Genomic DNA, 12,121 nt, shown 5'->3' on the forward strand with positions numbered 1-12,121 from the left:
TCAAAACTGTGCACAGTTGCACAGCGTGCACGCAAAACACGTGATCACCGAACCGGTTGTTAAACCGGCAGGATCCCACCATTGCCTGAGACCTCGGGGGGGATCCCTTCAGGTGAGGCTTTCGGGGCCTGAGACCAGGGTTGGGATTCAGCTGGTTCAGACCGGTTTGGGCGTACCGGTAGCTCTGACGATCAGCTGGAAGCGAACCGGTTTGTTCCGACGATCAGGTGGGCCCGCTTTACTTATCTTTATCCTCTCAACTGATTCGCGCGGCAGAGCGGATTGCCGCACATCAACTACGTTAATCCCCAGAAGTAACACAGAAGTTAGTTTTGTCAAAACTGTGCACTCGTGCACAGCACGCGCGCGAATCACGTGATCACCGAACCGGTTGGTAAATCGGCAGGATCCCACCATTGCCTGAGACCTATGGGGGACCCCTTCAGTGAAGCTTTCTGGGCCTGAGACCAGGGTTGGGATTCAGCCGGTTCGGACCGGTTCAGGCGTATCAGTAGCTCTGACGATCAGGTGGGCCCGCTTTACTTACCTATATCTTCTCAGCTGATTCGTGCGGCAGAGCTGATTGCCACGGATCAGCTGTGTTAATCCCCAGAAGTAACGCTGAACTTTAGTTTTGTCAAAACTGCGCGTACACTGTGCGCAAGAAACACGTTATCACCGAACCGGTTGTTAAACTGGCAGGATCCCACCGCTGCCTGAGACCTTTGAGGGACCGCTTCAGGTGAGGCTTTCTGGGCCTGAGACCGGGGTGGGATTCAGCCGGTTCAGACCGGTTTGGGCGTACCGGTACCTCCCAACGATCAGCAGAGAGCGAACCGGTTCGTTCCGACAATCAGGTGGGCCTTCTTTACTTATCTTTATCCTCTCAGCTGATTCACGCGGCAGAGCTGATTGCCGCGCATCAGCCGCGTTACTCCCCAGAAGGAACGCGGAAGTTTAGTTTTGTCAAAACTGCGCACGCATGCACAGCGCGCACGCAAAACACGTGATCACCGAACCGGTTCTTAAACCGGCAGGATCCCACCATTGCCTGAGACCTCTGGGAGACCCCATTAGGTGAGGCTTTCTGGGCCTGAGCCCCGTGGGGGGACCCCTTCAGGTGAGGCTTTCCGGACCCTTCCGGCAAGTTTGGGGTGGATGGCATCTAGGCAAGGTGGGGAGAAGATTCTGCGTGGAGCAACAGCGACCTCCAGTGGCCAAAGAGCCACAGGCCTGGTGAATGGGAGAAACGTGTAGGGTGGGTTTTTAGAGGCTGGGGGCCAGGCAGACCCCCAGGTTGAGGCATGGAGAAAAAAGGCCCTTTGTGGCCTTCAGACAAGCAGTCGAGGTCGTAACACAGGCAGCTGTCTCACTTATCAACAAATGTTGGTTTCGATTGTGGTCGTAAATTGAGGTCTAACCTTAGTCTTTGAAGCTCCCTCCCAGTGGTGGAAAGCATTAGCTGATGCTCGAACCCACTCCTGGGGGGGGGGGTGTCTCTGGAGCGATGGTGGGAAGCTGCTTTTCTCTCTTACTATGTCAATCAGAATCGAGTCAGAAGGGGCCTTTTTCTAGTCCAACCCCCTGCTCAGGTTAGACTAGAAGACCTCCAAGGTCCCTTCCGGCACTGCTATGCTGTATTCTATTCTGGATAAGAAGCGATGGGTGGGAGACTATCAAAGAGAGAGCCAACCTAGAATTAAAGAGATTTTTTTTTTCTGACTCTGAGAGCGATTAACCAGGGGAACTGCCTGCCACCAGACGTTGTGAATGCTCCAACACTGGAGGTTTTGAAGAAGAGACTGGACAGTCATATTTGTCTGAAATGGTATAGGACAGTGATGGCTAACCTTTTTGCCATCGCGTGCCAAAAGTTGGGGGGGGGGAGGGGGAGCGGAGGCGACACAGGCACGTGTGCCCACATCCATAATTCTATGCGCCCCGCCCCTCCCATGCTCCCCTTGCTTTTGGCACGCGGTGGCACGGTGGGCCCAGTAGGTCCATTTTTTGCTCTCCCCAGCCTCCAGAGCCTTTCTAGGAGCCTGGGGAGGGCAAAAACAGCCTTCCCCACCCTTCCTAGAGGCCCTCCAAAGGTTGGAAACAGCGTGTTTCCTGACTTCTGGTGGGCCCAGAAGGCCCAAAAAATCAACTGGCCGGCGCACGCATGTGTGCCGGAGCTGAGCCCGCGTGCCCACCGATATGGCTCCACGTGCCACCTGTGCCACCCGTGCCATAGGTTCGCCATCACGGGTATAGGATCTCCTGCCTAGAAGACCTCCAAGGCCCCGTCAAACTCTGCTTATTCTCTTGTTTTTCCCCAGGAACCGGATTCGCCAGTATCCTGCTTTGGTGAACTGCACCACCATCGACTGGTTCTCGGAGTGGCCGAAGGAAGCCCTGCTGGAGGTGGCGGAGAAGTATCTGGAAGGCGTCGATTTGGGCACGGTGGAAAAGGGCAGCCTCGACACGGTGAGAGCCCACCGCCCATCCAAGAGGGGATCCTTCAAAAACCTGGCAGGGGCTTCGAGATCTGGGTTTCCGAGTGGACAATCGTTTAAATATGAGCCGGCCGTGTGCGGCAGCTGCCAAAAAAGCCAGTGCAATCCTGGGCTGCAGTAACCGAGGGATAGAATGAAGATCATGTGAAGTATTAGTACCAATTTGTAAGGCTTTAGTAAGACCCCAGAATTCCCCAGTCAGCTATGCTGGTTTTTTTCTTTTTTCATCCTACCCTCTTAAAGTGGAGAGATTGCAGAGGAAGGGATTAGAAGAGAGTAAGCAAACCACAATGGGGATACATATCATGTGAAGTGTTAATACCACTTTATAAGGCCTTGGCAAGACCCCAGAATTTCCCAGCCAGCCATGCCTGGGGTTTTTTTCCTCCTACCCCCTAAAGTAGAGAGATTGCAGAGGAAGGGATTAGAAGAGAGTAAGTGAACCACAATGGGGATACATATCATGTGACGTGTTAGTACCACTTTATAAGGCCTTAGTAAGACCCCAGAATTCCCCAGTCAGCCATGCCGGTTTTTTTCTTTTTTCATCCTACCCTCTTAAAGTGGAGAGATTGCAGAGGAAGGGATTAGAAGAGAGTAAGCAAACCACAATGGGGATACATATCATGTGACGTGTTAGTACCACTTTATAAGGCCTTGGCAAGACCCCAGAATTCCCCAGCCAGCCATGCCTGGGGTTTTTTCCCTCCTACCCCCTAAAGTAGAGAGATCGCAGAGGAAGGGATTAGAAGAGAGTAAGCGAACCACAATGGGGATACATGTCACGTGAAGTGTTAATACCACTTTATAAGGCCTCGGTAAAACCACACTTGGAATTCTGCATCCAGTTTTGGTCACCACGATATAAAAATATGTTGGGACTCTAGAAAAAGTGCAGAGAAGAGCAACAAAGATGATTAGGGGAATGGAGGATAAAACATACAAAGAACAGTTTCAGGAATTGGGTATGTCTAGTTTAATGAAAAGAAGGAGTAGGGGAGACATGATAGCAGTATTCCACTATTTGAGGGGCTACCCCAAAGAAGAGGGGATCCACCAATTCTCCAAAGCACCAGAAAGCAGGACAAGAAGCAAAGGATGGAAACTCATCAAGGAGAGAAGCAACCTGGAATTAAGGAGGAATTTCCTGACAGTGAGGACAATTAACCAGTGGAACAGCCTGCCACCAGAGGTTATGGGTGCTCCATCACTGGAGGCTTTTAAGAAGAGATCGGGCAGCCATTTGTCTGGAATGGTATAGGGCAGGGGTCTCCAAGCTTGGCAACTTTTAAGATTTATGGACTTCGGCTCCCAGAATTCCTCAACCAGCCAGGCCTGTATTTTTTTTTCTCCTACCCTCTAGAGCGGAGAGTTTGCAGAGGAAGGGATTATAAGAGAGTAAGAGAGCCACAATGGGTGTACATAGCAAAAGGAATGCATTAGGCTCGGGGAATTCTAGGAGTTGAAGTCCAGGCAACTTGAAGCTACCAAGTTTGGAGACTCCTTGGTCTGGGGCAGTGACAGCTAACTTTTTTGCCATCATGTGCCAGGAGGGGGGGGGCGGAGGTGTTGCGCTTGCATGTGCCCACACCCATAATTCTATGTGCCCCACCTCCACGGATGCGTGCGTGACACACACACACACACACACACACACACACACGCTCCTGGCACGCAATGGCCCGGTAGGCCCGTTTTTCTCTCTCTTCTGGCTCCAGAGCCTCCCTAGGAGTCTGGGGAGGGCGAAAACGGCCTTCCCCACCCCCCTGGAGGCCCTCCAGAGGCCAGAAACGGCCCGTTTGCCAACTTCCAGTGAGACTGGAAGGCCCGTTTTTTGCTGTCCCCAGCCTCCAGAGCCTCTCTAGGAGTCTGGGGAGGGCGAAAACGGCCTCCCCACCCCACCCTGGAGGTCTTCCAGAGGCCAGAAACGGGCCATTTTTGGCCTCTGGAGGACCTCTGGGGGAGTGGGGAAGGCCGTTTTCACCCTCCCCAGACTCCTAGAAAGGCTCTGGAGCCAGGTGAGAGAGAAAAACAGGCCTTCCCCACCACCCCCTGAGGCCCTCCGGAGGCAGGAAACAACCTGTTTCCGTACTTCTGGTGGGCCCAGAAGGACCGAAAATCAGCGGAGCTAAGATCAGGTGCCCACTGATATGGCTACGCGTGCCACCTGCGGCACGTGTGCCATAGGTTCGCCATCACGGGTCTAGGGTCTCCTGCTTGAGATGACCTCTAAGATCCCTTCCAACGCTATTATTCTGTACTCTCACTTTCGCCTAGATGCAAAAGCGAGTGGCTAAAATCTTCGTCACCATGCACTGGTCAGTGGCCAGATACTCTCACAAGATGCTACTGGAACTCCGTCGCCATAACTACGTGACACCCACCAACTACTTGGAGCTGGTGTCTGGCTACAAAAAGTAAGGGGGGATTTGGAGCTCTCAGCAGGCGGGATGGTGGAATACTCCCTCTTCCCAGGAGAAAGACCCCAGCTCGGAGACAGGAGAGTCAAAGGGTCAAACGACCCTTGCAAGTGATCCAGGCCTCGGACAACGGTCCCCGCAGCACGAGCCTTCTCCTGTCCACCCCTTTTTGCAGACTTCTGGCTGAGAAACGGAAAGAACTTTCCGATCAGGCCAACAAACTTCGCAACGGCCTCTTCAAAATCGACGAGACCCGAGAAAAAGTCGAGGTGATGACCTTGGAGCTGGAGGAGGCCCGGAGGAAGGTGGCCGAATTCCAGAAACAGTGCGAGGAATACCTGGTGATCATTGTCCAGCAGAAGCGGGAAGCCGATGAGCAACAGAAGGTGAGCGTCCGAGGTTTGGCCGCCGCCCGTTTCCCCTCCGAACCCATGATGGGCATCGTCATCATCCTCTCATCTTCTTCGTTCTCCCGTAGACGGTGTCGGCCAACAGCGAGAAGATCGCTGCCGAGGAGATCAAGTGCAAAGCGTTGGCCGACAATGCCCAGAAGGATCTGGAGGAAGCGTTGCCTGCCCTGGAGGAAGCCATGAAGGTAGGAGAGAAGAGGACACCTCCCTCAAGGCCAGCGGGCCAGATCTGGCCCACCGGGGGGGGGGCTTAAATCTGGCCCGTGGGGCCAGCCTGGAAATATCAGTCCCGTGGTGACTCTGCCAAGCAAAATGGGCCGTGCGGGAGCCATGCACGGCCTCTGGGCGGCCCGTTTTTGGCCAGCAGAGTGCTGCTGGAGACCGAGGAGGCCCGTTTTCGGCCTCCCAAGCCTCCAGCAGCACTTGGCCCGTTTTCGGCCAGCAGAGTGCTGCAGGAGGACTGGATTGGACTGGATTAACAATTACGTGGCCTCCAGTAAGCACCTAATCTGGATAGAAAGCAAGCAACCTCCTGTGTTAATACTACAGTTTAATGCCCGATTTTACATCCTGTGTAGGTCCATTTAATCGACAGTCTATAATGGACAGCCGTCCCTATTTACTACCCTGGAAATTTGCCTCCGCTCTTCAATCTCGTACGATCATGTTATTTATGCGATTGTATTTGTATTTATTAGTTGGATAATAAAAATACAATAGTATAAACGGCTTGTTCTGCCTGGAAAAGCAATTTACTATTAAACAATGGGGTGCAAATTTAGAAATAAAAAGTGTAGTGGAGTATGAAGAATAAGCGATAAGTGTTTGCCCGTAATATCAGGTTGGTAGAAGGGATAGGAAAATGGTTATAGGAAAGAACTGTGGAAAGAAAGAAGGGGAAAAAATGCATCTTGAGCCTGTGTCAAACGCCCACCATGGCCACGCCTACACACACACACACACACACACACACACACACACACACACACACACACACACACACACACCGGCCCTCCAAGGTCAAACACAACCCTGATGCGGTCCTCAATGAAATCGAGTTTGACACCCCTGCTCTAAGGCCACCATAGAAGGTTGGCACCTTGAAGGTTGGGGGAGAAGCTGTGGATGAGTTTTGGAACTTGCCTGACCTGCCCTGTGCCTCCTCAGGCTTTGGAGTCCCTCAACAAGAAGGACCTGACGGAGATCAAGTCCTACGGCCGGCCACCTACGCTGGTGGAGACCGTGATGCAAGCCGTCATGATCCTGCGGGGCAATGAGCCCACCTGGACGGAAGCCAAGAAGCAGCTAGGTAAGAGGTCCCGAGGAACCCACCTTAAGTGTTCTGTCCCCGTCCCACACACGCACCCCCACAGACGGCCCGGAGTTAATAAGCCACACGACAAAATCTTTGAAGATAAAGCTGGCAGCAACCCAGTGGCTAGCTGCCAATTCAGACTTTACTCACACAAAACAAAGATTAGACTGCAAGCATTCCGATAAGGCAGGCAAAGTTTCAGCAATACAAGGATTAGTCCAAATGCAGTCCGACAAGGCAGGCAGAAGTCCAGTAATGCAGAGATCATGGATTATTTCTAGTTTTTGCTCATCACAAACTGAACCGGCCATCACACACACATTTATACCCTGTGGGGTGTGGTCCAGTGACTCAGCTAATCTCTGGCACGCCTTCCCCTCTGCTGCACACGCTTCTCCCTGCGCCTCTGCCGAGGGTCCAGCCAGCACTTATCTCCTTCATCGCTGTCCACCTGTGGCTGCGGGGACGTGCTTGGCTCTGGGCCTATCTCTTGGCCTTCGGTGTCCTCCGGAGGCATTGCCAGAGAGGAGGGTCCTGTAGAGGGAGGCCTTGCCAACTCCTCTCCCTCACTCTCGGAGTCCGCATCTGTCGATAGCCCAGGCTCAGGCAACGGAGCCACAACATTGAGGTTCAAATGGGTGTCATCTGCCTTGCCTTCCTCTGTGGTGGACAGCTCCTCCGAGGGTGGACCTCAACGTGGTTTCTCCTGGGGAGGAGAGGATGGGTGGAATGCAGAGATGGTATTCACCCAGTTTGGACCGGTTCGCCGGAACTGTTTGTAGCGACCTGGCTCCGGCACTATGCTGTCCTATTTAGGCATGTTTTCAAGCCGCACGCATGCGTGCAAGCAAAGCTCAAGTGCGGACGGGGCGTGTGTGAGCGGAGGGAGCACCCCTGCCCGCCTGCGCGCTCACATTTGCGAACCGGTAGGGAAAGTAAGTGAGTACCACTCCCCGGTGGGATGATTTGATGACTGGGCCTCTCTGACCCCACCTGGCTTCTTCTCCAGGAGAGCCCAACTTCATCAAGCAACTGGTGTACTTCGACAAGGACAACATCTCCGACAAAGTTCTCAAGAAGATCAGCGCCTACTGCTCCCAGCCGGACTTCCAGCCGGACATCATCGGGCGGGTCTCGGTGGCCGCCAAGTCTCTGTGCATGTGGGTGCGAGCCATGGAGGTGAGGTGGGGTCTTCGGGGGAGGGACGGCCTTCTCTTGGCCTTCACCCATGCCTTGCTAAGGTCTCCCCTCTCCCCAGATGTACGGGCGCATCTACCGCGTGGTGGAGCCCAAGCGCGCTCGCATGAACGCCGCCTTGGCGCAGCTGGCAGAGAAGCAGGCGGCCCAGGCCGAAGCCCAGGAGCGACTGCGAGAGGTCGGTACGGTTGTGGCAGAAGGAAACCCGGGGACAGAGCTGCTCCTCAACCTTGGCCACTGTAAGCTGTGTGTGGACTTCGACTCCCAGAGTTCCCCCAGCCAGCATGGATTCTGGGAGTTGAAGTCCACAAAGTTGCTAAGGTTGAGAAACACTGACCTCCCTCCGCCCCCGGGGGATGGATGGGCTACTGGAGTGGTGGGAATCCGTGGAGGTCCTCTGGTCTTGGAGGGAAGGGAAGGAGTAGGAAGGAAGGAAGGAAGGAATAAAGGTTGGAAGAAGGAGGGAGGGAAATGGGAAGGAGAAGGAAGGGACGGAGGGAAAAAGGAAGGAAGAAGAAGAAGGCAGAAAGGAGAGAGGAAGGAAGGAAGGAAGGAGAGGGATGGGAAGGAAGGAGGGAGGAAATACAGATTGGAAGAAGGGATACGAAGGAGAAGGAAGGAAGGAAGGAATAGAGATGGGAAAAAGGGAAGAGGGGAGGGAGATGGGAAGGAGAAGGAAGGGACGGAGGGAAAAAGGAAGGAAGGAGAGGAAGGCAGAAAGGAGAGAGGAAAGAAGGAAGGAAGGAAGGAAGGAAGGAGGCAAAAAGAAGGATGGGAAGGAAGGAGGGAATACAGATTGGAAGAAGGGAAGGAGATGCGAAGGAGAAGGAAGGAAGAAAGGAAGGAATAGAGATGGGAAAAAGGGTGATATGAAGGGGAAGAAGGAGCGGAAGGAAGGAAGGAGAGAGGAAGGAAAAAAGGAGAAGGATGGGAAGGAAGGAGGGAATACAGATTGGAAGAAGGGAAGGAGATGCGAAGGAGAAGGAAGGAAGGAAGGAATAGAGATGGGAAAAAAGAGGGTGATGTGAAGGGGAAGGCAGGAGCGGAAGGAAGGAGAGGGAGGCAGAAAAGAGGGATGGGAAGGAAGGAAGGAAGGAGAGGGAGGGAGGGAGAAAGGAGAGAGAAAGGAAGGAAGGAAGGAAGGGAGTCGGTGGGTAGCCCTGAGACTTCTTCCGCCTCCCACCCACCAGGTTGCAGAGAAGCTGGAGATGCTGAAGAAGGAGTACGAGGAGAAGCTGGCGCAGAAGGAGGAGCTGCGCAAGAAGTCCGAGGAGATGGAGATCAAACTCGACCGGGCTGACAAGCTGGTCTCCGGCCTGGCCGGGGAGAAGATCCGCTGGGAGGAGACCGTCAAGGTAAGCCCTTCACCCACGTGAACTCTCAGGGCTCTGGACTTCGGCTCCCAGAATTCCTCAGCCAGCCTTCCCTCCCTCCCTCCCATCTCCTTTCCTTTCCTTTCCTTTCCTTTCTTTCTTTCCTTTCCTTTCCTTCTTTTCTCCTTTTTCTATCTTCCTTTCCTTTCCTTTCCTTTCCTTTCCTTTCCTTTCCTTTCCTTTCCTTTCCTTTCCTTTCCTTTCCTTTCCTTCTTTCCTCCTTTTTCTATCTTCCTTTCCTTTCCTTTCCTTTCCTTTCCTTTTCTTCTTTCCTCGTTTTTCTATCTTCCTTTCCTTTCCTTTTCTTCTTTCCTCCTTTTTCTATCTTCCTTTCCTTCTTTCCTCCTTTTTCTATCTTCCTTCCTTTCTTTCCTTTCCTTTCCTTTCCTTCTTTCCTTTCCTTTCCTTTCCTTTCCTTTTCTTCTTTCCTCCTTTTTCTATCTTCCTTTCCTTTCCTTTCCTTTCCTTTCCTTTCCTTTTCTTCTTTCCTCCTTTTTCTATCTTCCTTTCCTTCTTTCCTCCTTTTTCTATCTTCCTTCCTTTCTTTCCTTTCCTTTCCTTTCCTTCTTTCCTTTCCTTTCCTTTCCTTTCCTTTCCTTTTCTTCTTTCCTCCTTTTTCTATCTTCCTTTCTTTCTTTCCTTTCCTTTCCTTTCCTTTCCTTTCCTTTCCTTTCCTTTCCTTTCCTTTCCTTTCCTCCTTTCCTTTCCTTTCCTTTCCTTTCCTTTCCTTTCCTTTCCTTTCCTTTCCTTTCCTTTCCTTTCCTTTCCTTTCCCCTTTCTCCTTTCTTTCTCCTTTCTTTCTCCTTTCTCCTCTTCTCCCTCCCTTCCCTTCCCTTCCCTTCCCTTCCTTTCCTTTCCTTTCCTTTTCTTTTTCCTTTTCCTTTCCTTCCCATATCTTCCTTCCTTCCTTCTTCCTTTCTCTCTCTCTCTCTTTCTCCCTGCCTTCCCTTTCCTCCCCTCCCCTCCCCTTCCACGCTGGCTGAGGAATTCTGGGAGTTGAAGTCCACAGGTCGGAGACCTCCTGAGGTAATTGAACGGTTCTCGATTTCCCGCAGGGCCTGGAGGAAGACCTGGGCTACCTGGTGGGCGACTGTCTCCTCGCCTCAGCCTTTGTGTCCTACATGGGGCCCTTCCTGTCCATTTACCGGGATGAGATGCTCTCCCACATCTGGATGAAGCAGGTGAGACCCACAGGGACCTCCTGCTCTTCTCCGGGTTGGCCACCGGGGCCAGAGTTGGCCTTCTCGAGGTTGTCCTCTCCTTCGCTGGAGAAGGTTCCTCTGGGCGTTTGGATCTCGCTGGTCACACCTGCCCTGTCCTCCTCCTCCTCTTCCTCCTCCTCCAACAAGATCTGGTGGGGTTTTGAGACCCAGATCCTTCTCCCGTCCTGGTGATGACTTCCCTCGTGGGATGGATCTGGGAGAGGTTCCAGGTGCTCAAAGAAGGCCCCCCGTGATTCACAAGATCATCCTCATCTTTTAACAACCCCATAATCCCAACTGAATGGAGCTAGCAGAGTGTGTTTTACTGGCCGGATGCCTTTCCTGTTGTCGATGAGGAGTTTTGTTCGGCAGATACATTCTCATTGTGGCCCAGAGAGAGGAATATCTGCCTCTACCTAGGATCGAAGATGGCCGGGACTTACCCTGTTCTGGTGCTGCCGGCCCTCTTCGGTTCCTCACAGCTTTCCTCCCGCAGATCCGGCAGCTTCACGTGCCTTGCTCGCCCATGTTCACCTGCGACAGCTTCCTCTCCAACCCAACCATGGTGCGCAACTGGAACATCCAGGGACTGCCTTCCGACGACTTCTCCACCGAAAACGGGATTATCGTCACGCGAGGAAACCGGTGAGGTCCTTCTGGGTCGGCCAGCCTGACTGCCTGTTGGGGAGGGGCTTCAAGGGGCTTTGAATGAGTCCATCTGGAGACCCTTCCTCACCGAGGAATCGAAGAGGTTCTAAGGTGGCCTTTTGGGGTTTTTTTCCTTAGGTGGCCTCTGATGATCGACCCTCAATGCCAGGCCACCAAGTGGATCAAGAACATGGAAGCCAAGAAAGTGAGGAGCCACCTTTGACCTGGCCCTCCCCCCCCCCCACCCCCACAGCAGAGCTTCGTCCTGGGGCCACTCCTCCCTCCCTCTATTCCTCTGGCTCCCTCCCTCCTTCCTTCCTTCTCATTCACATCTCCTTCCTCCATTCAGTCCTTCACTTTTTCCATCTCAATCCCAGCTCCTTCATTCCTCCCTCCCTTCTCATCTACTTCCTCCCTCCTTCCTCCCCTCTCTTCCCCTTCCTTCCTTCCTTCCTTTTCTTCCTTCTTTCTTTCTTTCTTTCCTTTCTTCCTTCCTTCCTTTCTTCCTTTCCTTCCTTTCCTTCCTTCTCCTTTTCTCATTCATATTCTCATTGTCATCTCCTTCCTTCCTTCCCCTCTTCTCATTCTTTCTCATTGTCATCTCCTTCCTTCCTTCTTTCCTTCCTTCCCCTCTTCTCATTCCTTCTCTTTCTCATCTCCTTCCTTCCTTTCTCCCTTCTCATTCTCATCTATTTCCTCCCTTCCTCCTTTCCTCTCTTCTTCCTTCCTTCCTTCTTTCTTTTCTTCCTTCCTTCCTTCCTCTGTCTCTCCCTTCGCATTCTCATCTACTTCCACCCTGCCTTTCCTCTCTTCTTCCTTTTCTTCCTTCCTTCTTTCTTTCCTTCCTTCTTTCTTTCCTTCCTTCCTTCTTTCTTTTCTTCCTTCCTTCCTCTGTCTCTCCCTTCACATTCTCATCTACTACCACCCTGCCTTTCCTCTCTTCTTCCTTCCTTCCTTCCTTTTCTTCCTTCCTTCCTTCTTTCTTTCCTTCCTTCCTTCCTCTGTCTCTCCCTTTGCATTCTCATCTACTACCACCCTGCCTTTCCTCTCTTCTTCCT

At 52.6% G+C, this 12,121-nt stretch overlaps 1 protein-coding gene across 1 annotated transcript in view; it reads left to right on the top strand.

Annotated features, from left to right (window-relative positions):
• DNAH2 (dynein axonemal heavy chain 2) overlaps window positions 1–12,121 on the top strand; it is a 115,573-nt gene that overhangs the window by 80,853 nt on the left and 22,599 nt on the right. The window contains 11 exon segments of the mRNA XM_070954337.1: window positions 2,322–2,469; window positions 4,776–4,915; window positions 5,094–5,304; window positions 5,397–5,513; window positions 6,496–6,637; window positions 7,653–7,822; window positions 7,902–8,018; window positions 9,031–9,195; window positions 10,269–10,394; window positions 10,912–11,060; window positions 11,202–11,268. Coding sequence (XP_070810438.1) covers window positions 2,322–2,469; window positions 4,776–4,915; window positions 5,094–5,304; window positions 5,397–5,513; window positions 6,496–6,637; window positions 7,653–7,822; window positions 7,902–8,018; window positions 9,031–9,195; window positions 10,269–10,394; window positions 10,912–11,060; window positions 11,202–11,268 — 1,552 coding nt within the window.

The sequence above is a fragment of the Pituophis catenifer genome, unplaced genomic scaffold, assembly GCF_029215685.1.
Source record: "Pituophis catenifer annectens isolate HBS135680 unplaced genomic scaffold, rPitCat1.0.hap2 SCAF_15, whole genome shotgun sequence".
Taxonomy (NCBI): Eukaryota; Metazoa; Chordata; class Lepidosauria; order Squamata; family Colubridae; genus Pituophis; species Pituophis catenifer.